Source organism: Aphelocoma coerulescens, chromosome 3, assembly GCF_041296385.1.
Source record: "Aphelocoma coerulescens isolate FSJ_1873_10779 chromosome 3, UR_Acoe_1.0, whole genome shotgun sequence".
NCBI lineage: Eukaryota > Metazoa > Chordata > Aves > Passeriformes > Corvidae > Aphelocoma > Aphelocoma coerulescens.
Genome location: NC_091016.1, coordinates 25353369 through 25377700, shown reverse-complemented (window position 1 = coordinate 25377700; position 24332 = coordinate 25353369). Strand labels below are relative to the sequence as shown.

Below are 24332 nucleotides of genomic sequence, written 5' to 3'. Positions count from 1 at the left end.
CTCATCTCTCTCTCTTCTGCCTGTGGGAACATTGCAAAATCCCTGCATCCAGCCGTTTCATGCCCATTTACTAGCTATGTTATGCGCCACAGGAAAAAAAACCCCACATTTGTAAATTCTTATTTGGGTTGGCAAACAAACCATGATTTTCTATTTGCACAGAGAGAGCATAAAAATCCAGTTATAGGGACACTTTCACTGATAGTCAAAAGCCAAATAAATCCTGTCTGTAAGCAAAACGACCATGAAGGCAGTTATTAATAACAGCTTACAGACCTAATTCTGCAAGATGCTGAGCCTCCCCCTCTGAGCAAAGAGGGACCCAAGGTGATCGGCACGTCCTGCAAAGTATTTGGCAACTGTGCCCTAAAGGGCTCATTGCAGACACTCTGTCATGCCCTGAGAGCACAGCTGCCCCCAGCAGCCCCAGCGAGGGCCAGCACAGAGAGGGTGCACGCCACTGGGAAAAAAAAAATGCCCCCTCTTTCCGGGGCTATTTATAAAGCTTGCACTAAACATTTAGAGCCAAGCCCTAACTTGGCTAGGTGTCAAGGACCACACTGAAAAAACCCCCCTATACTCTCATTAAGAAAATGCATGAAGCACTGATTTCTATTTTTGGCCACCGTTGTAAGCATCGCCAGGGTTACAGCTGCTTTATTGTGGTTTCTCAAGAATTTCCTTGATAAAAAAGGACAACAGAATTAGCTGAGCCTTTTGGAAATAGCGGCACAGTCCAGCTGTAAAACAATGTCAAGTAGCTGGCAAAAAAACAAACCAAAACCCCATAATACAACAGTAGCTACATGTCTACCAGCGGTGGCACGTTTGCCCTCTGAAGTTCTTTATTTGGAACCGGGAAAGGGTAAGAAGAGGGAGACTCGAAATCTTATAAATCTGCTGCCCAAACTGGTATAGAAGTGTTTTGTTGGTGAGCACATAGTGATAACCTGCTGGTGAAGATACTCTTTTAGAGCAAGACCTATGGGTGCCGCATGCACAGATGTGCACGTGGAGATAAGGGATGGAGATGGAAACGAGTTCAACATTCTTTTCTTTCAGAGGGAAAAGCATTAGCAAACAGTGTACTAGGAGCAAGGACTGAAAAACAAAGTAATAAAATCTTCAAAGCAATTAGTCTTTCTTATTTCATGCCAAAGAATTACAATCTGTATCATTTGCTAGAAGAAGGCAGCTAAGGTGCAGGATTCAGAGTCAAGAGGACTGGATTTATCAAAGCCTTGGGCAAGCAGCTCTCAGCTTTTCCCACAAAATGCCTGTCCACTCCCTCAGTTTCTTCAGGAATCAAAGATGATCAATGGCTTGTACCTGCTGGAAAGATGAAGAGAGAGGAAGCTTTCGCTTGGGTGCACGTATGCATATAGGCCTATTTCATGTCTGTAAGCAGGGACAGATCATCCATGTACTATTATGTCCCTGGAGTTTTAGAACATTAAATAAAAAATTTACTGTAAAGGCAATGAAACATACAGACAAGGACATTATAACACATTACATAAGATTTTCAGTGTTCATATTTTTATACTATTATTCCTGCATTTTTTGATTACAATAAATAAAAATTTCCTGCCCCTCCCTCAGTTTAAATTCAGAAATACTGACAAACATGCTGAACAGTGACAGGAAATGCCTACATGGGGAAGCTACAAGGAAGTGCACTAGTTATTTCATATTACCCAACTTTGCAGGCAAAGCTCACAAGAGAAGAGGAGAAAACTTTGGTGGGTAAAGGAGAAAGTGAAGTAAGGCAGCTCCCCACCAACTGTGTACTAATCCTGCACACTGGGAACCAGTATCTAAGCTCAGAGTAAGTTTCCATGTTAAAATTTAATACTCTTTCACAAGTCAAATTCTCTCATACCTCAGTCCTCTTAGTGATATACTAAGAAAGGTTATAATTATATATAATCACAATAGTCAACCCCATAATTATTTCACCTGGGACCCTTTCCATTCCGGCCTAACTTAGCTATATGGTATCAGTTTTTAGACTGAGCACCGTGAGTTGTGGGAAACAACTTTAGGTACAGAGTGACACAATCAAGACCAAACCAGGTTAGCTACTGTGCCCCCGGCGGTGTAAGTGTTGAATAACAAAAGTCTTCTCTTAGACCAAGCAGTAACCTAATATCTGTATTTAATAAAAAAAAAACAACCCCAAACCACACAGAAACAGTGGATTCATTTGTCATGTACAAGTAGAGAAAACAGGCCACTCAGCTGAAACCCAGAAGATATGAATTACAGGTAATATTTTCAAAATTGTCTAAGGTCTAGATAATTAAATTAACTCAGGCATAGCTCACTCAACATCATGGTGCCTGGATTTCTTTTAAACATGGGTTCAAGGTCAACGGTGAGCAATACCTGAAAATCCTTAAAAATCCTGTCTTTCAAGAAGCAAAATCCTATTTGGGGGCGACAGTGAACATCTGAACACCAACAAAGCCAAAGTTAGGTATATTTGTTCTCTAGCCTGTACTGTTGGTGATGGAAGAAGTGGGCTTCCTGAGGACCATGTCAAGCACATATTGGGCTCACCTCCAGGAGAGGCCTATTTCAGTACATAACCTACAAGGAGATGCTGAAATACTCACCCCATAAATCCCTGCTTTTCTTTTAACTACACTTCTGAGAGAGCCCAGAGTCAAGCCCTGAAGGGCCAAGTTCCCTGACAGCCATGGTCTTCAGAAAAATGTTTTTCTTTGAAGTGCTTTCACTCATTTTGCTTGTTTGTCAAACTACATCCTTGTTTGTACCCAAAGCCCTTGCCTACTGGTCTCATCTTTTCCTTTTAGACTGCAAATCCCCCTCTAGTCTGGAGACCCTTTGTGTTCACCTCTTCCCTTGCAGAACTTGCCCATCTCAACATTAGCATGTTCAGTGAGTTGGCTTGGGATAAGAATGTGATGGCACGAGCAGGTCTGTCATTGTCACAGTGCCAGCTGGGAGGTTTTTGTTTTGCTCAGTTAAGAAGTGCAGTATTTGTACAGACATAATAATATCTAAGAGATCATGTCTATCTTTGGATTCTGCAGAAGTGTTTTTCACTGAGTTCCTAGTAGCCAAGTTAACTCTTTGCCCAGAATGAATATGCAGCATCCCAAACGTTGAGTGAGTGAATGGAAAGCCAGAAATAGAGCCCTGAAGATCAATAGATTTGACTGAGAAAGCGTTTGCATTCTCAGGGGTAGAGATCATTGTGTTTCTAAGTGGATCAGAGATATGATCCTTGGCCGCTGTGAATGGAATGGAAACTGGATGCCATCAGCAGGAGATACGAGTGCTGATGCAGTGAGGTAATGTGGTAAGGAATAGCGGAGTGGAAGGAATGCAGTGCCACTGCCCTGAGGAATCTTAAAATTAGCTCAATCTGGTATTCAAACGCCGGGTGAGCAGAAAAAAAAAAAGCACAGCACTTTTACAAGAGAATCATTTCTGAAAGGAGAACAGTGGCTCATTGCACTGCCAATCAAGACCTATGAGGCAACTCACTACAAACCTGCCACTGATCTCACCAGAGCCACCACAATCCTGGGAAGGACAGGCAGCATTGAAAAATGATGGGTTAGCTCTACAGAAATACAAGCTAAAGTCAACCTCAAATAGATCATATTTTTACAAGAAAAATCTCACAAGAAAGGTTAAATTTTTCTATAGTTTCTCTAAAGATCCTATCAGGAGTAATGTCTGCTTTGAATGATACCAGCAGTAGGTTTCACTTTTGTCTCTGATGAGAGTGAGATTAGCCTGAAAATTAATATAATGACTCCAGCCAAAATGCAGCTGTTTTAGTAGAGTTCTTAGGGCACTGATTGTCTCCTCTCTAAAGTCAAGATGCTAGTGCTTTGTTTATTCTGAAAAGGTAGTCAGTCGCCTCTTCTTTCTACCACCTTCTTCCACAGTGCCAATGCACAATGGTTATTAACCTTTCACAATAATTTCTATTATTGTCAGCAATGCAGAGGATAAAGCATAACTCCAAGCATGCCTCAGGGTTATGTTTCAGGGGCTAGAGGCAGGAACTGTGAATAAAATATTCACATTGATGGCTTTATTTTGAAACTGTGTACTGTAATGCTTGTAATTATGACTACCCTAATTTTCTCCTATTCAAAATTACAGGGTATTCCTTACCCCTTCTGCACATTAAATACCACAGCCACAGGACAGTCAGAACCTGCTGGCAGGCAATCAAACTCCCAAGAGAAGGAAACACACACACCACAGCTGCTTTTCTGCCACATGCTGTCCCAGCAAAGAAGGACTGAAAGTCCAAGTGAAGATGGGATCTGACTGCAAAGTCAACATGCAGATTTTACTATTGAAGGTTACTTGGTACCTATTCCAAGGTCTAACCATGGACACTGAATTGTGTTTTACATATTTAAAAAGCATTATATTAACATTTCCATCAAAAGAGAAAAAAAAAAAAAAAAAAGAAAAGGAGAAATAAAACCTTATTAGGCACAATTCTCAGTGAGTGATATCTGCTTGGCACAGAGCAGACTGGGTCGTGTCAAGGAGATGGTGATACACACCATCCTTACGCCAACCCCAAATTCCCTATATCAGCACTTCTAAATTCTGCTGCTATTCTACAACTGCAGGCCTTGGGCAAGCAGAAAAGGCAGAAGTGAAATAAAGCCCTGTCATGTCATCTCCCTGCACCACACACCCTCCAGCAGAAGCACAGAGGCAGAGGTGCAGGTTGAGAATTAAATAAAATAAAAAGGAGGAAAATTCTCATTGCTGGTCCCAAAGGAGCTTCTCTTTTATAGGGGAAGAGCCTTGCCAGGACTTTGCAATCAGATGATAGCACCCCCTGCATTGTTCAAGCACTGTCAAGGGGCATTATAGTCAGAAGATAATCCAGCCCTTGAACTCCCTAGGTACTGGTTTTAAATACCTCTGATGAGATCCAACTGCAGCCTATCTGGGTATGCCTCAACCATCTAGCATCACATTTGGTTATGTCTACAAAAACACCAGCTAGGAAGAAAGAGATAATGAAGAATGATTTTATAGTCTTTTATTTGAGAAAAAGCTAAACATATGGATCCTGGCACTGAAAGTATGGAATCTGTGATAAAAACATATGGATATCCATATGGGGGGGGGAGAAAAAAAGCAAAAAAAAAAAAGCTTCTTGGCCAGAAATTCTGTGCTTGCAGTTTTATCCTGTATGCACAGTGCACCCCCTTCCCTCTGCAGCGCGACGCTGCCTGCCGATGGATTAGGATGTTATAAATTCACATGCAAATTTCACAAAATGCTCTACTGTTATCAACTTTATTAGATTTACGAATACAGTCCCGCTTATATTTTTTTATTCTCTTAATCCCTTTCATCACTTAATAGCTCAGAAAGTAATGGATTTCAGTAAAAAGGAGAGGCTTATTACAATCAATCCTGTTGCTCTATCTCTGCTCGACGCTCGACTAATGAAACTTATTTTTCTTCAGGACCTCTACAGGAAATCCTTTCCTAAGGAAAAAAAAATGTTTAATACGTTGCTGGCTTGTAATACTGCAAGTGTATTATTCCTCTCCTTTGGGTGTCCATCCAGAGGTTTGTAAGAGCTATTAATCATACTTTATTCACCAAATTCTAGCCTGTAGTGACACAAGAAGCTACTGAATCTTATTCAATACAATACGCCAACTTACAGTTCAAATGACTGGAGGCCCTCACAGCGTCTTTTAACTCTGAAAACTCAAAGATTAATTTTCTTTTTAAATAGTGAGGGTAACAAGTTGCCAGAAAGGGCAACTTTATCATAAGGTTTACATCTTAAATAGTCCCACTGCTGAGGATCACAAAGTCTCTGTCATCCAAGTCAGCCTCCTCTAAGATCTTATTTCAAGCATGCCACTGTCATAAAGGTTTTAAAGCTGTCTTAATTCTTTCCTTTTGCATTCTTTGAATGAAAAGGCAAAGCAGAAAAACAGAAAACACCCAACCTTCAATATTAAATGCTCTGTTAAGAGGTAAGGAACCATCCACAGATTTACTGCTTTAGCTAAACCTGCAATACTCCAGGGCACCCACAGCCTCCAAGTCAGTCCTGCCCAAGCTGCTTGGTGCATCTGCCTGCTCTTCTCTCCGTTACCGTTGGAGTCCCCTCCAAGCATGGAAAGGGGTTCCAGAGCTCATCACATGTCCTGGGGGCTCTGTTACCCCACATGGTGCAGCCAGTGAATCCACTCAGAATGTTGCCCTTGACACAGGACCACCAGCAAGCAGCTTGGACACTGCCAGCAAAAGAACTCCCCTTGCTCCTAATGCACGGATGCAAAAGTATATAGATATGCTTATTTCACTACAGAAGTGTGAGGGAAGAAAACAACTTTGGGGTCATTTTTATGCCAGCAATGAGTAAGTGTTTTAGCATTTCCCCATACCTCTCCACAGGAGAGGAAAAAATGAGATGCAATGAATGTAAGCAAGAGAATATAAGTCCCAACCTACCAAAAGGAAGCTACAGACCAAGACACTCCTTCAAACAAGATTCCTTACAGTTAAAGAGCACTCAAGGAAATATTTTTCTTGGGTTTATTTATTATTAATGTAAATATTTGTTTGCTGGGGGTTTTTTTTGCATCTGACCAGGACTGGAAATGGAAGCACCATGAGAAAAGTTAAAAATATCATAGGCATCATTTTAGAAATAAGAGGTGCAGCATGTATCAGGAACAGGAATCAAAATTCCATTTTCATTTTCCAGCTGAACAAGGTCCACAGCACAATGTCTAGCAGTATATAAAGTCAGTTAACAATAACATGGGATTTCCTACACTTCAGCCTCTGCTCTGGCCAGTTCCAGAATCATCCATGAAGGTTACGTGATGTAACCAACCATGCAATACTTAATTAGGAGGCAGTGCTTCCTAGCCTGAAGTGGTTATGTTCTTAAACATAGGAATGACTTCTTTCTTACCATAACTAGTATAGTTACTAATATTTTAGGTAGGGGTTTTTATTCATTTGAGTAGGATATGCTTCTTGTTACTACAGATCAGCAAAGGGAAGTTAGGAACGCAATGGCTTTGTATCTGGATACAAACTTACTGCAAAGCTGATCCTACAAATATCTCACATGGTTGATTTTACCCACATGAGTGAGTACCTGCTTGTATGAATAAAGTTACTCACGTGCAGAAGTGTTTGCAAGACTGAGCCCTAAATCCATTAAATTAATGGCAGAAATATATAAAATATATAATTGATGAACAAGTGAATTAGGATTCTGCTCAAAAGTAAGTAGAAAAGGATTATCACTCAGGCAAGCTCTCTCTTCAGTGACTGTTTCTGATTGATAGATTTGTATAAGGCTGAGTTTCTGATTAGTTCTGAGATATGAATGCTTCAAAATGTAGGAATAAAAAAAATACTTTCTGAAAATGAAATGCAATATCCAATTCAATTAAAAGAAAAAGCTATTATCTGGAATTGAACCAAGACTTTGGGATAACGTTATTTATTCTGTGCCAAGTTTAGTAGATGTTTTCCAAAATGCCAGTTTACTTGGATTTTATGGAAAAATTGACCTCTTCACCCAGAACAGAGGCTGCTAATTTCATTAAAGTTGTTAGATATTTCCTCAGAGGGCATCCATGCCAATTCTAGTATTTCACTCCCCTATTTTAATCTATATTCCTCCTGCATGGAAGTGGTCTGACAAAGCTATAACCGTGGTGTTGTTTCCTGCTCTTTCTGTACCCACTGCCAATGTATTTCATTATTCAAACTCTGAGAACATTCCAGAGACTGGTAAAAGTAAGTGCTGCCCATCCAGAGCTGCCCTCTTCCCGACGGCCAGCAGCCCAAGGCCCCTGGGTCAGGTAACCTGCACCACAAGCATCCCAGAAGAGCCTGAATCAACTCAACTGACAGGAGATGAGCCAAGCCTGTCAATTCATACAGCAGCTTGAGCTCATCATCTGTATTTACATAGTTCCTCAATCAAACTCCTGCGCTCTGTAAACTACGTTTATTACCCTTCTTACGGGCCAACACGGTTTTACAGTTTGCTCTCCTTACAGTAGAGGCACAGATCTACTCTTGATAGCTATTTTGTACCTTAATTCTCCCTTTTAAGAGGGAGGGAGCAGTTATTACTTGCCAAACCAGCACATGTTCATAGAGAGAGTGCGGTCAAGTGGTCAGGAGCAGAGCTGATGTTAATTAGCAATGAAATGAGGAATGAACCAGCATTAGCCCTGAGACTAATCAATGGGAAAATCACTCCAAGCAGGCAGCTTAATGAAGTACTATACAGCTGTTTATTTTTAGTCTGTTTTAGCCTGACAACAAAATCCCGATTAATTAAGGAAAAAAAGTCTTGCTAAAACGTATTTCCTTGTAGAGCCTTGCTATAGCTCTGATTTGTTTGGCTTTTTTATTGCATTTGTCTATACCTCGCCCCAGCAATTAGAGGCCCAGCTAGAAAAATTAAAGCAGGTCAAAAAAGCATGTACCCATCCATGGCACACGTTTGTCACCAGCATAACCTGCCACCTCACAGGTGGCCCATTCAGGGCCCTTTGCAGCACTTAACTCCTTGCCCCTCTGCAGAGGCAGCCAGAGGGCAGAGCATCCTGGTCCTCAGCCTGCTCCTGCCATCCCTGGGGCAGATGGGCTGCCAGAGGGAAGGATGAGTCCTGTGGCACGATTTGGGTGAGGCAGCCTTGGTCCTTTTTCTGTCACAGAGCTCCATGCAGAAGAGATGCAATAGCATTTCCCAAGTGTTTGCATTGGATCACCACAGGTGAATCACACATTACCTGCCAAGTAAGTCCCTAACCAGGACACCCAAGGATGATGTGGCTGTTCCCCCACTGGCTGCTCTTTTGGGCACCCCTGTGTCTTGTGGGGTTCCCCCAGCATCTCCTTTTTTACTCAGCCCCTACTGGGCTCTTCCTTCGTGCAAACCTCAGCCTTTTCTAACACAGCTGGTATAACACACTTGGCATATGGTGACATAGAAGAGGCTGGAGAAGGTTGGGATCTAAAGCCTTTCTCCCAGAACACTACACTAGGAGACAGCACCATAATATAATCTTGATTTACCTAGCTGGAAAAATTGTACTCTTTAAAATACAGCAACAGTGAAAAGCAAAAAATTTGAGGCTTTACTTTGTTTCTCTTCCTCTTGAAGACTCCAAATTCACTTTTTGGTACATTCCTGCACAACAGCAGAACATAAAATGGCATTTGCATGACAGCAAAAGTATTTATGGCTTAGACTTAACATTAAGAGCGGGAATTTTAACACCAACCATAACATGAGTTGGAGACACAGGAGGACAACAACCCTCCTCCTGCACAGTCCCCACCCACCAGAGGAGAAATAGGCACAGGTAAAAGGTCAACTGAAACCAGCTTTCATAGGATTTTTTTTTTCCTTTTTTACTGTGTGTATTGGACAATTCATTGTTTGTTTGATCAAAGTCCTCTCATATACCAACAGAAGCATGATTGGGGAGAGGAGTTTCTTAATCTTTCCAAATATAATCAATAAACCACCTTTGAAACTGTGTCAAAGAAAAAGGGGGAGAAGGCGGGGAATAGGACAATCTTATGTAGGTACATAAGCTTCCCTGGGCTAAATGTACATTCTTGTCTTTAGAGACTTTTCTTGTGTGTATGTTGCACTAAACATCACTCTGCAACCTTTTAGGCAAGCACAACCTAAGTGAGAGGTGGTTGAACGACACAAACTGCTCTTCCCCAGGAAAGAAAGAAGTCTTTAAACTGATATTATCAGGCCCTCTGTGACAGAGACAATTTCTAAGTCAAATTCACCTCCTGAAGATGGAGACATTACAGTAAATGCATTCATTAGATCTCGAGTGACAAGCCTTAATTAAAATGTACTGTGTTTGCAAAACGAGAACCAAAATTGAAGACACTCAAGTACAGTAAATATATCTTTTGCATTGAGCAGAGCAAGACAGACACTAGCTTCCACTTAACACTCAAAAGATACTGTAAAATGAATGCTATAGATACATTTCAATAGCATATATATTTGTTAGAAAACTTCTAACAGAGCATACATACTGTAACAAATTCAGACACATCTGCATTCTTACACATGAATTAAATTTCTTAAAGACTCTATTGTGCATCTAAAAAGCAAGTTTTACCAGTTTTCCTTCCTTAGTTGTTAATTCCTCAACCTGCTGAAATAAATATTGCTAATGCTTTTCACTTCAATAACTCCATTCATGCGAAGATCACAACATTTCACAAACATCAGTTAAATAAACTGCCTTGTGGGAGAGGCAGTGGCTATAAAAGAACTGACCGAGTGCTGGGGGTAGAGGTGGAAGATCATACCTGTTTAACAGCATACAGTTGGATTATAAATCTCTCAAGCTTAGCACATGCCAACACAGTAGAGGAAAAACATGTTTGTCTTTTTCTAAAAGCACACATGGACTTTTAAGTCTTGCTACAAACACACCAGCTGATTGAAAAGATCCACTTCTCTTTGATTGATTTCAACTTGGTTATGATTACTTGCAAAGGAAGTGAAGGGGTTTTACCAAAGCTAGCCAAAGGTGCTTACTTGCAAGACTTGATTCCATCCAACTGTAAAGTTGGATTTTCAGAGAGTTTTTCTTTCTTTCTTTCTTTTTTTTTTTTTTGGCAGCAGGAGGTGGGGAAGAGCCACTGTGAAGCAATTATTTGTTAAAAAGTGCAGACCTCAAAAACAACATCACTAGCCAGGTAATCCCCTTTATAGCCTGATTTGATAGCTCAGGGAAAGCTAAACAAAGGCACAATGCACTGCAACCACAACAGCTGGGTTGGAAATTGCTGCAGATTGTTAGGAGGAGCTGCAAACTAGAGATAGGCAGTGAAGAGGTTAGAAATGATAGGGTGAAAAAAAAAAAAAAAAAAAAAAAAAAAGGAGACAAATTACTCCAAAGACCATATTCTTTAAATCGTTGAAGCAAAACATGTTTATTTGATTTGTTTGTATGCCTATTAAAAAAATGCTACTTTGGGATTCTAGAAACCCAGTCTGTCAATTTTTCAGCTTCTGCACTTTCATGGTTGCTTAGAGCTGTTTAATGCAAATACACTTCCAATAAGAGATTTCATGCCCCTAAATTACACCCAGTTAAGGGCGAATGAAAATGTAAGGTAAATAACTATAATCAGCCATATTATCTTTCTCCTGGCACCTCTCACTTTACAGGCATATTTAAAGGCATCTCTGGGGTCCTATCCTTTTTAACAAGCGGCAGCGCATTTCCTGGAATATTACTTACGGTGCTGTGCTGCGAACATTACACAGGTTCAAATGTTACCTAGAGACCTGGAAAGAATTGCATCTGTTGCAGAGCCATGCTTGTTGCCATGTTTAGGAACATCTGAAAGGATGACAGAAAATTTTCAAGTCTCTTCTTCATCCCATACTAAAACTGCCTAAGTCAAGCTTTTGCGTCCGATGCTGTTGATCCACGGTGTTGGGGTGTAGCAATTCAAGGCGAGAAAAATGAGACTGTGCACTTCTGGTGTTCACTGGAAAGCACTCAGGATTCCAGTAAAAACCCCAATAAATACAAGAACTTAAAAGCATTTCACTCCCACTGTTATTTTTAAGCTAATAAAACCATGCTTGAGAAGGAAAGGTGATCTGAGCATAGCTATTAACAGCCTCACAGTCCCTTGCTGTCTCCATGAAAAAGTATAAAGTGATAAGCAATAATCAAGGAGCAACTAATTACTCACTTGGCAAAGAAAATACAGAAGAATGGGAATCTTCAGAAGGAAATCTATCCCTGAAGTCTTTCAAAACAAATGTGGATTATTCTGAGTGAGTTGAAGTTTGCAGCTGAACAGTTTTTTGCTTTGTTTTACAGGAAAATGACTTTAGAATTCTACAAAAGGTATTCTGCTTTAGTTAAAATTGACACAGCACTGACTGAGTTAAACCAGAGGAGCTCTGAGAGAATAAATTCCTCATAATAAACTCAGATCAGTTTAGCCTGTCTCTTCCATACATCCCAATTGCTACCATACCTCTATTTACCAGCTTTTTATTATCCAAGCTATTTTTACATCATTAGCTTGCAGATCTACGTATGCTGAGGTTCTGCATTCTCCTAGGAAGAAAATTCCTCTGCAAATCAAATTTCACATGGTCATTTGTCTTTAGTGAAGCAGCCCACAAAGTTCTCAACCAATTTATCCCTCTGTGCAGCACCAGCAGAAGCTCTCACTTGACAACTTACATGATCCTTGTTTACATAAGTTGTGCTAGACCCTGTGTAGAAATGGATTTCCTCCCACATGGTTAAAGAAAATGTGGAACAAAAGAGTAAGGGCTTGGGAAACAGACGCACAGCTCCTTGTTCGTGCTACTGGCATGAGAGCAAACCTTTGGAAAGTCACGTTTATCAGAGTCTCAGTTCTCCCTCCATAAATGGTTACAGTAACAGCTTCACAGGGTGAAGTCCACTTTTCGTAATCCTGGATGAAAAGTGCTGAAGAAGAACAAACTAGGACAAATAAAGGGCTGCCCTGGTGAGGGTGCATCGGGCTGCTAAATCCATCAGTCCCTCGGACAGGTCTTTCAAAATTGCCACGGTATTTCCGCTATCACAGTGAAGCGGCACAGCAGCCTCCCTGAGCTTTCATCGGCCCAGGAGCCCCAGAAATGCCTGTTGCGTTCCTGTGAAACACCATCAGACTGAGACACAGGAATGTTTGATTTCTGCATTGCTACAGGCTCACAGTCAAAGCCATTAATTTACTGATTATAAAAAATAGCTACATTCTCAGTGGAGTAGGGATTGGGAACAAAATATTGAAACCCCATACAACTGTATGAAGAACGGGGGCGGGGGGGGAGACAAATAAATACAGACCTACTTTCCCATGCTCTTCCAGGACCTCCTGCCAAGCACCTTTTCTCATCTGTGCAATGCTGCTGATGCCACTACTGGAGAACCCTCTCTTCCCAAAGCCAGGAATGAACATACAGCAAGTTCCTGATACACAGCAGTACTTCACAAAAAATGTCACGATGCAAGTTCATGGGAAAGAAAATACAGGTGATTACTTTCCCAAGAGTGCTGCAGAGGAGTACACCTTAAATTTCATTAAACCCACTTGGGAAATGCAAACCCAGCCCCAAACAGCCCTTTTCTTTTCAGTGTGTTTTATCTACAATTCCTTAAATGCAGCTGGAAATGTGATTTTCAAGTATGCAGGTTTTTGTTATGTGCTCACCTAACCCTCATCTTGGCACCTGACAGAAGGAAGCTGTACATAAGACTTTGATTTTCTTTTTTGAATTAGGAGACATTAAGCACCCAAACTCTCTCATAAAAGATCTGAGGCATAAGCTACACAACATCTGTGCAAGTAATGTTTTTTCCACTTAATCCAGACCCTAACGATCAAGAGATATCAGAAAAGTGTCAAAGGAGATAAACGAAGTTATCCCTAATAAAGCATCTACGTCTCCTCACCAGCAGTAGCTGATCTGGGAGCTTCATTCCTGTACCAGGGATATACAAAGACCTCAAAACTTAAATGTCAATGCAATATGTTTGTTGATTCCCTGGGAAAGGCAAGTCATTGTGTACCGAGTTTCTCTTTAGTGATGCTTTGAGGTTCCCAGGATAAACTCCGTAAATAAAGGCGCTGGAGGACAAAGCACAATTCTTTTTCCTTTGTCTCTTCCAAGACATGTTTCCTTTGCTTTCTGAAGGGTGTAACAGCCTATATTTTATGGAAACAGGGATCAAGAAGTGCTAGGGGAGTATCGCCACACAGTCACCAGTACCAACACACCAAGGAAACATTATCATCTCTCACATGTTGCTTCTTCTCTCATCCCCTCTACAAAGGAAACAACTCGAGCAGCATTTTGTTTGTGCTGTAAACAGAGACCCTGTGGTTGTGATAGAGACAAGAATGAAGTAAAACATGGGCTCAATGCACAGGACCAGACATGTGACTGGGAAGGTTGGGGAAAGTCCACCTAACCATTTCAGACTATCCCACAAGAAAATCCTGCACAGACTTGCTCTGCACTGGCTGCAGAGCACAGGATTTTGACAGATTTCAATTGATAGAACCAAAAAACCCTGAGATGACCAAGAGGAACAGTCACTTAAACTCATTGAATAGCTGTCTGTGACTCCACTTGAAGATTCTTTTTGGGGGTAAAATGTTAGCACTGTTATTGCAGAGCACTCTCTTGTGCTAGAGGCACAAAGCCACTTGTCATGTTTTTTGTCACAGGACTTCAATAAAAATACCCAAGCAACACCCAGCCACAAAGAAACTGAAAGATAAACACCCAGGATTACAAATTGCCTGGAAGCCAGCACCAAGATGCTCAAAGAGATTTGCTCTGCTGAAGCCAACGCTCCTATACACTGCACAAAAGAGATGGGCCTGGGTGCTACTGTCTTCAGGTCCAGGGACACCAAATGGCACTGCAAGACAGAGGTGTAACTATCCAGGAAGAGGCCACCTTTTGCCAGAAGGGAATATTTCTGATCACCTGGAGATAATGGTGAGCATGCTTTGCAGACATCACAAAGTGAGAGACTTCAAGCAGGCTCCTGAATTGAAGGCTAGAGCGAGTGCCTGTGGGCACACATTTTTAGATAAAATGTGGGTACCAACCCTTAGGACAGGTTCCTCCACTACAATCATCAATTCCATTTCAGAGGAGTTCAGCCATCAGCTGTTCCCTCAAATGTCCCTTCATCAGGCAAAGGCAATCAGCCATGTCACTGGCTGGCACTAAGGCCTTTGACAGGAAAGGGCAAGGAGAGAAGTCATCTGCATATGACAGCAACTTGGCACCTGCATCAGCTCTGCACTTTCAGTACCATTTATTTAGTGCCTATGAGTAACTGGAGAAAAAAATAATATGAACTTGTACAATGCCACCTCACCACCTGGCACATGCCTCCCTTCTTAAAAAGGATCTTAAAAAAAGATCACCTAAAGCCTATCTTTTTCTTTTAGTCCTTAAGGAAGTAAAACAGGGATTGGAAACTTTATCCCATCACAGGTACAAGTTCTCCCACTGAATTCAATAGGGCATCAATGATCCAAAGAAAAAGAACCGTCTCTTAAAATAACAGAAAGACAGGTAATTCCAAAAGTTTCAGAGAAGGCTTTAAGCCTGTATTAATGGATATTAAGAGGATTTCAACCAACCAAAAGCATAAACATCATCACCATAGCCAAGTGTCTCCTCTGCCCTTCCCAATTCTAAACAGTTCAGTAAATGGTTCCTTCTTTTTCTGACTGGCACTGTACAGCTCACAGCTGGATCCAGGCTAGAAGGAAAAACACCACACACCTGTGAGACACTTGAGCACATTACAGCTCTCAGCCCCAGTTCTGCAAGCAGTTCTGCTTCCTGGAGAAAGAAGGATTTCATCTGTCCCAACACGAAGACCTACATAAGCTTATTTTCAGTTTATTTCAGTTCTGTTTCTCCCTTAGTCTCATTATGCTTGGCATTTAAAACCAGACTGCTTATTTTTATTGTTGCTTTCTTCTCATTTCCCATTAGTTTTCAATTCCAGGTCGCCAGTATAGTCAATGGGAAAATTTGGCTGATGGATGATGGAAAAGATTTTTACAACCAGCTATTTTTTTACATTTTAGAATTCATTGAGAAATAACAAGTAATAAAAGTCATAAAAGCCATTGCTTTTGTTGAAACAAATTTTTAAATAAAATGCTTAGCAGACAGTTGCCACTGTTCTTTAAAGGGCAGCAAGGTGAAAGCCTTGACACCAGCAGGAATGAAGTCACCCTCCCCAGCTCCCTCTTGAAGCAGATAGGCCTCAGCTCCTCACTAATCATCATTTGTCACTCAATGAATTTTGCATCTTTAAATTGCAAAGCACGCACTGGGAGGGGGAAAAGAGCCCATGCACACACTAGCAAGGCCTTGCCTTCTGTTCCCAGGGCTGGGACACACGAGCTGATAAGAGCAAGCCGTGGGCTGCGTGTGCTCTCAGGTATCAGCATGCTGACTAGCATCCAACCCTTAACTTCGATTGGTTGGTTGGAAAGTTTTTTGCTTTGGATTTTGGTATTTTTCTTGGAGTAGGTTGGTGGTGATTTTTGCTTGGGTTTAGTGTTTTTTGGTTTTGCTTTTTTTTTTTTTGTATTTTTGAAAGAGGGTGTGTGTTGCCACCAGCACACAGCTTGATAAAGGAGATTATCACATATGGGTTTAAAACTTCTTAATGTTGTACACAGACAAAGTATGGAAGTCTCCATTACTTTGCTTTTCATTCTGCTTTTTTTAAAAAAGTTAGCTTTAAAGTAGATTTTCTGTCCATGTTTGAGGGTTTCCTCTGTACATGCTTAGAAGCAGACTGACCCTCAGAGAAGACCCTTTGTGACCACACCAGGGCTGGCACTCCTCTCCTGACTCTGCACCCAACTACCACTAGATGGATGCGGCTCTACCAGAAACAGGGGTTTTTTTTCCACACTCTGTTTTACACTGAAGCGGTTCTTTGTCTGGAGGCCACCTAGATGACAGTAAAGTGTTTCATAGCAGTTCTTCTAAAGACATATTTCAGCCTCACTTAATTCCCCTCAGAGAAGAGAATTTAAGGAAATGAGTGTTACTGGGGAGAACATAGCACGGTGCTCTTTTTGCTTGTTCTGAAGTCCCCCAGTAAGGAAAATGCTACAGACCACAGACACCCATGTGAGAAATATGAAAGACATACAGTGCTATGGTCTTGGACACAAAACTTTTGTTAGGATTTGAATCCTGGTCCATTATGTGCTAATGGTATATTTCATCTTTGTTTTAAAACAAAAATACACTTCTAAGAAAGGAAAATCGGAGAGCAAATGAGATCCTAGGTAGGTCAAAAATCTAATACACAGGCTTTAGTTTTTCTATTTTATAACTAGGAGACATTTTTTAAGAGATAGTTCAAGAAATACCTGCCTCCAGAAGACTTTGCTGTTACTTCTGTGCACACTCAATGTGAAGCCACAAATCTTGATGTGAAATTACTTGTAGAAACTGATGGCATGTTCACATTATGTTTGGTTTGAAATTATAAATAATTTCTATGATGAAGGCTGTCTGTCCACCCCACAAGAGCTATAAAAGTAACAGAAACAGGAGAAACAGTTCTGAAATCCCTGCACTCGTATTTGGTGTCCACAGAGGCAGTTGCAAAACTTGAACAATTTGCATGTTTAAACTTGCCTGGGTATTTTCACCTAGCAGTCAAATATGCTAAGGAAGAGACTAAGACAAATAAAAGCAGGAGACTTGCCCTTCAAACCTTTTTTGAGTAAATTCTTTTCTACCACGGTGGAAGGAGGCAGGCAGTTTTAAAATATTAAATACTTTGTGTATTTAAAAATAGCTATAAGTAGGCATTTAGCAAATGCTTTGTTCACAGATACTTTTATGAAACCATAGGGGCAAACTACGGACAATTTATATGGGAAGGGCACTTCATGCCATCAGACCAGCTAGCCTGCCATGGGCTGCAGTGCTGGGAATGTGCATCAGCAGGAATGCTGACTTTCTACTTTGAAGCAAAATTTTTCTACTAAACTTTTCTACTGAACCTCAGTGGTTTTGGATTCCAGCTGCAATAACAGTTGTGATCCCCATAAGACACTTCCACCCCAAAGCCAAAACCACTGATACTAAAAAATAAGCAACTCCCCACAGCTACTAAATCATGAGGGCTTATATTTTCTTCATACAACTGGTTTGCAGATATATGGTAACTGCATAGCTAGCATACACTTACAGATCCTGAGACTGCATCAGCAGATCAGCTAATTGTGTTAATTAGCTATTTGCATGCACAATTACCTGATTTGTACAAGCAGTCAAGGTGATCATACATGTAAATTAGGCATGAATTTGCACAATTTACTCATCTGAAAATCTGCTATTCCACTTATTTTTTAAGCACCAGAGATCTGGAGCTACAGAAGAGGCTGGCAAGTTACTGCCTTTATGGTCAGTACATTTCCCAAGTCTTATACTCCTTTTGTGTTGCTTTTGTACATCACTGTGGGCAAGCACCCCTGCATGCACAGGCACACAACCATGCATAAAGAAGTGGGCACATCATCAGCAAAAAGTCACACAAAGACAGTGACCTGCATCCTCATACAGACAGAAATTCACTTCTTGCCTCTTAAAGGTCTTATTTTCCCCCTGTTATCGCTTCAGTTCTGGGAACTGCTGAGCTTAACAAAGTAAACTTGATTTTAGTTATCACAACAAGCTCAGGAAGCTCTGCAAGGAGCAGAAACCCAAACAACTCCAGTGCAAATACTCAGCCTGAAGCCCTGAAGACTGCTTAACATTTAAAGCCCCACTGCTGCAATGCTGACTTGCTGGTTAGGGGGGTTTCAAACACAAATGGGTCATCTACATTTAATGTGAAGTTATACCATAGCTTGTCAAACAAATAGATGTTTATGCCATCATGGGCTGTTCAGGGATTCCAGAGTGGAGCACACAGCTATTACAAAAAGCAAATTCTCTGAAAACTGCACACCTATCTCTTCCCCTCCTGAGGTAACATCTTTAGCTGAACAGGGATTTGGGATAGTACAATATGGAGAGCAAAACCCAAGAATGGATTAGTGCAACGCAATCTCAAATACAAGTACATCTCTGCCTGCTTCAAGTGGCAAGGTAATCAAAAATTTTCAGTTCACCAGGGACAAAAACCACCAGTGGCTTAGCCAAGAAGAAACAAACCCCATAAGCTGATTAAGGCCAATACCTGCACATGCACATAAAAAGAAACCCAACCAACAAAAAAAGAAATCCAAACACTTGTTACAACATAGTGAAATAGAAGGTTAAAAACAGGTCTCCAGTCTCAAGTGCTGTGCATCTCAGTTTCAGTGGCTGTGGTTATTTACAGGACTTCTCAGGGAGAAACAATACTTGTAGTTAGAGGTGATGAAGTAATCCAAACACCTAGACCTTACAGTTAGAGAGAGGTTCAAACCCTACTTCTGTCCCACAGCACACATCAGCAGAATGATTGTTGCACTGTTGCCTACAGCTCCTTTTCTTAACTAGAGACACGTCCTGGCCTAGGCAAGCTCTGCTTTAGGTGCTTAGCTCCTTCCACACTCTCCTCGTGAGTAGTCACTAAAACTAAATGCCTTGGGGCAAAGCTGTTAATGGCTTTGTGTACAAGACTGACATAGCTACACAGCTGTCAGATTCAAAAGATAAATTACTTTTTTTTTTTTCCTCCGCACCAGCACAGCGTGTGGTGCAAGTGTGTGTAAAACAGTAGGGACCTCTGGAAGAACATTAGGGCCTCACTGAACCATTTCTGAGGCAGCTGCTGATGGTTAGCAGTGCAGGACAACTGCTTGCAGTGTTGCACCTCAATCCACTACCACTGGAAAGGACTCCAACTCAGTCTCCAGTGTCTGAATATTAATACGACCCATTGGCTTTAAGGATGGTACCCCTAAAGACTGAGCTACAACCACCTTCTTCTGCATCTTTGCAATAAGTGAGCACATTTTTCTTCTGTTACATTAAACAAAAGAGGCATGCTGAATGTTCATTTACTGAAAAATTCCAGGTACTATAAATACACTCAAAATAGGAGTCAAGCTGCAATTCCACTTCCAAATATAAGTCAACCCCTTTGAGACCTGGGGAACAGAGGAGAGCCAGACCCAGCTCAGCCCAACACTTCTCCCTGGCATTCCTCCCCAGGCACATGTGTTCGAATGTGTTTATCTGGGAAGGCTCAGGTCAGTCCTGTGCTGCAGGAGCATCTCCCGCAGCTGGAACATCCGAAGCGGGGAGCGCTCCATGTTGTAAACTGCTCATGCAGCAGGACTAAGAAAGAGGCATCTCCTGGTCACCGGCTGTTCCCGACTACAGGAAAATGAAAATACAGCATCTCCGCACCTGTTCACCTGATGGTGAAGGAAGGAAAAGCCATTACCGAGTGACAGGAGACGAAAAACCAAAATCCACTTCAGCAACTCATCCCAGCACTGGTGATTAATCTCACACTCCCACAGCCTGATGCACATTAACCAGATAATTAATAATTTCTTTAGGGATTCCAGCTCGGCAACTGTTTTATCAACCTGCACAGCATTAGGAGAGAGATGCTGCATTTGTGATCAAACTGCTGGAACTACCAAAATGTTCTGCAGGAACAGTAAAAGCTTCAGAGCAATCTGTGAGCCCAGTTTTACAAGTAACTATAACATATGTGCAGAAATCAAGGCTGCTCCTTCGTCAGTGCAATCACCAGACTCAAAAATCTGAGCAAGATCAGCAGAATAAGAATAATTAAGAGCCATGCCCAACTCCATCCAATCCCCATCTTTCTTCAGCAGAAGAGCTTCTCAGTACTTTTTTAAACACATTTTCCTTAATGCAGTAACATGGTATGTCCAATCATGCACTTCGACTACCCTCGGTATGAATAACAAATCAGATTCATTTGCTGTACCACAAAAAACATTAAATATTAAAAAAACCCACCCTAAGCATCATGACATGTGTGAATGTTACAAGCCAAAGGCTTTCAAGCAATTCAGTGAGAAGGATGGCCACACTTAGCACAGCTCTTGCTAACAACTTTTTCCCACCCTCCGTGCACTCATCCTCCATGTTCAAGGACAGTCACACTGGATCTGAAACACAATACCAAAGTGCTGGCACCACATTATCTCCCCCAGCACTTAAAAATGGACTGCTGAGAAAAATCATGGTAAGTATTCTTTCCGATATTAAACTCTCCAGTGTGTTAGATATATGTCAGTATCAAGTGGTTAAGAATGACTGATAATTAATAAATCACATCCATGGAGAGTGACCGGGTATTATTTCTTTCAGCCTCTGAAAAGAAGAGCTAGATTCACAGTTCTAAGTAATTTTATCTTTCCAAATTAACCATCCTGTGGAACTGCTGCTAGCAAGGAGATGTTCCTTTTTTTTCAATGGGCTTCAAAATAGTAAGTTATTTGGGCTGCTTTTCTAGTAATAGTTTATTGTTATCATTACTGTGCAGGTAAGGAAACAGAGACCCATCACATGTGAGCGTCTCAAAGCTTCCCCATCAGAGCAGGTTCCTAAACAAAGCTTGAACTTGTCCTTTCATCACACAACTACTCTTCCACCTGAAAAAAAGCTGCAGCTTTTGGCTACAGCTCAGCAGAGTATCTGCCTTCTAAAAGATATCCTGCTCTTTGGACTCGGGTCCTGGAAATGGGCCCGTGCAGAGCTTTAGTGACATCTGCACAACTGACCAGGTATCACTGTGTGCATACCCCAAAGTCTGTTCTAAGACTGGGTTAGTAGTAGAGAATGCTTTCCTTTAGTCCATACCATGGCTTGATTTGCATTTTCCTTTCACATAACTAAATGATGTAATACACCAATTTTTTAATCATCTACTTTAGCATTTATACAACTCTGCTCACCATATTATTTGAGCCCCTTCATTTTCATAGTGTCAGTTACCATTATTCCATTAAATTAAATCCTTTTACAAGCATCTTTCTATAAACATGCACTAGAGATAACATAGCCACATGGTGAGGATTCACAGACTACAGTAAGCAGATTACACCTGTCTTGATTTTCGATGTAGCTGTCGGCAGAGTATATTCTCCCATCAAACTGCACACAGATCTCCTCATTAAAGCTACAGGGGAGAATAATTACAGAACAGTACATTGCAGTTTACCAATTGGTCTTGCATACATAATGGCCTATCAAAGAAAAACTGCGTCCTCCAACAGCTGGGAAAATCTTTATATTGCTATTAGTATTATTATAAAATAGCCAACACTTTAAACTATCCAACAACTTGTCTTCTGTATGCAAAACAGACAGATAGAGGTGATCAGGTCCAAAAAGGTCTTTGACTCCCAGCCCATAAATAGAATTACTTTTCCCTTTACAAACACTCCATTCCCCAACCTTCTGTTACACAGTAAAATCCCCTCCTCCTGAGAAATTCTGCTGGTTGCAGAAAAAGCCTTGAAAGCAAATGGGTGGTTTTCAGGATCTCTCAAGCCCTGCTGCTGAGTGTTAAACATCACTTTCCCCCCCCATCCTCACTCTTTGATGGGGAAACAAGGAGTCTGTCAGGTCCCCACCATCCCTATCTCACCAGCCAGGGGAGAAGTCGGGGGGGGGTCTCAATGGCACCCTGTTTATCTCCAGCCACATCTGAGGTTTCCTTCTCGCCCTTGGCACCACCAGCAGCTCAGCAGCTGGCTGATGAGGTGCTGCCTATCCCAGATAAAGAGTGCTGGAGAGGCTGCAAAAATCTGCAGATGAAAGCAACCTCCTAGTGCTTCTGTCCCTGGCCTTTCACGCTCCAGAGCTGAAGCATCCAGAATATACTGAACTGGTAGTCCTGTGGAGCATCAGGAAGACTGATTTTTCACCCATGTTGATAGTTAAAACATCTGACCTGTGTTTGTGTTAATGGATAAAAGGCAAAACCATTTTTGGATGCTATTTGCATTCCAAGATCCCAACTGTTAGGGCCTTCAGCTCCACTCAACGACCAAACCCATCGCTCTTCAGACACCACTTCTGCTCTTACTCATCACAGAACAGACAACAGAAAAGGAAAAAGCCCAGACATGGAAAGAGCCAAATTCTTCAGATGAAAAAGTCAAGCTAGCTTTGCTAGCTTTCCTTGCTAGCCCAGAAGCACCATCCTGAGCCCAGCAGGATGTCCTGACATGCTCTCCTACTCTGCTAACCCAGGAACTAAGAGCTGAGGAGTTCAGCGACAATGAAACGTGCTGCTGGACCAGTCCCACATATTCTGGTTCTCCCAGATTTTTACACAAAGACTCCAAAAGGGACCCCTCTGTACAAGCAGCCCAACAGCCACCTTTCCCCAGCTCTGAGGGACATTGACACAAACCACCTCAGCGCACACAGGGACACTCACCACATAAACACATCCAACTGTTTGCGACGTTAAAACCACCGGAGAACAAAATCACTCTCTGAAACAGCTCTCAGTACCAGCACTGTAAAGGATTTGCTGCTGCACTTTACCCAGCTGCACCTCCCAGACGAGCTGGCACGCTGCAGGCTTGCTCCCAGTCTCTCTCAGCTTGTTACTCCTAACAGGGGCATGCCGACGACAGCAGCCGAGTGGAAAACCAAATGGAGCAGAGCCTGCTCCAGGCAGCGGGCAGCCCATGGTTGCTCCTATGAACTTGGAAATCTTTGGCTACCTCTTTGAGAACTCCCTGTTTGCAAGGGTGCACCTCATGCTCCAGGGTGGAGTTGGCTGTAGGCTTAGAGAGATCACCCAGTCTGACCTCCTGTGCAAACACAGCCCAGTAACCTTCACCCATTTAAATGCTGCGTTCTACTCGGCAACTCCAGCACTTTTTCTAATTAGCAAGCTTGGATAGAAACAATTCCTGGACATCTCAATCACTGCTTACTTTCCACAGGGAAAGAAAAAAAAAAAAGTAAAAAAACCAATCAGTACAAACTTTCTGTCTCTGCTGCAAACCTTACAAATTGTTCCTGGGGTCCCAGCAGGGGCAGAAACCACCCTGTGGCCACCGCCAAGAAGGATGTCCTCCACCAGGAACTGGGCAGCAAAGCCCAGCAGTGACAATACATGGATCCAAGGATATTTTGTTCTGGCCTTCACTCTGCAAAGAGGAGCCCAGCAAGACCTCCTAGGGCTTAGTTCTAATTTCAACTCTCCCTCATAGAGCAGTCTCACCATAGAGAAGTCAAAAACAGCTTTGCCATCAATTGCCACAGTAGCAAAGTTTAGCCCCTTGGGAAAATTTTCCTTGACTTCACCAGTCCTGGACCAAAACATTAATCAAGTAAAGCTCATTAGCTATTATAGCTTGTATTAAAAATATAAATACCTCATAAAAACTGTGCTTTTTAAGTTTTAGAGGTCTTTAGAAAGCTTTTCTCTCCACTGCTGTCCCCTGACGCTACTGACTATGCATATTCAAATCCTCCATTTAAAGGTACTCTGCAATAAAACAATCCTTTATTAACTGCCAGAACACATACCCCATGACTTTTCGGAAGAACTGCACGTCCAATGTGTCTTTACAAAATATCGTCATTCCACTTTACTGTTCTTACTAGAAAAACAAGCCAGCCTGACAAGCCAAGAGAAAACAGGTATAAGACTACTACTGACTAAGACAATAGACAGGATTAGCTGGAAATTGCTAAATTAGGAAACTGGCTTTCCTGGGTGCAGAGGGAAGGGTAAATCATATCCACCCCAGACAAAGGC

At 41.7% G+C, this 24332-nt stretch overlaps 1 protein-coding gene across 18 annotated transcripts in view; it reads right to left on the bottom strand.

Moving 5' to 3' along the window:
• The window catches only part of ESRRG (estrogen related receptor gamma), a 397608-nt gene that overhangs the window by 256652 nt on the left and 116624 nt on the right, over nucleotides 1-24332 (bottom strand). For 2 of the 18 annotated variants that reach the window (XM_069009532.1, XM_069009533.1), the window contains exon 1: nucleotides 22995-23235. The exons of 15 other annotated variants lie outside the window; for them this stretch is intronic. Coding sequence is in view for 1 of the 3 variants with exons in the window: in XM_069009533.1 (XP_068865634.1) it covers nucleotides 22995-22999 (5 nt within the window). In the remaining 2 variants the exon portion in view is untranslated. Of the gene's footprint in view, nucleotides 1-16989; nucleotides 17153-22994; nucleotides 23236-24332 lie in introns of those variants that run through there. One more of the 18 variants, XM_069009534.1, reaches the window with a different exon arrangement.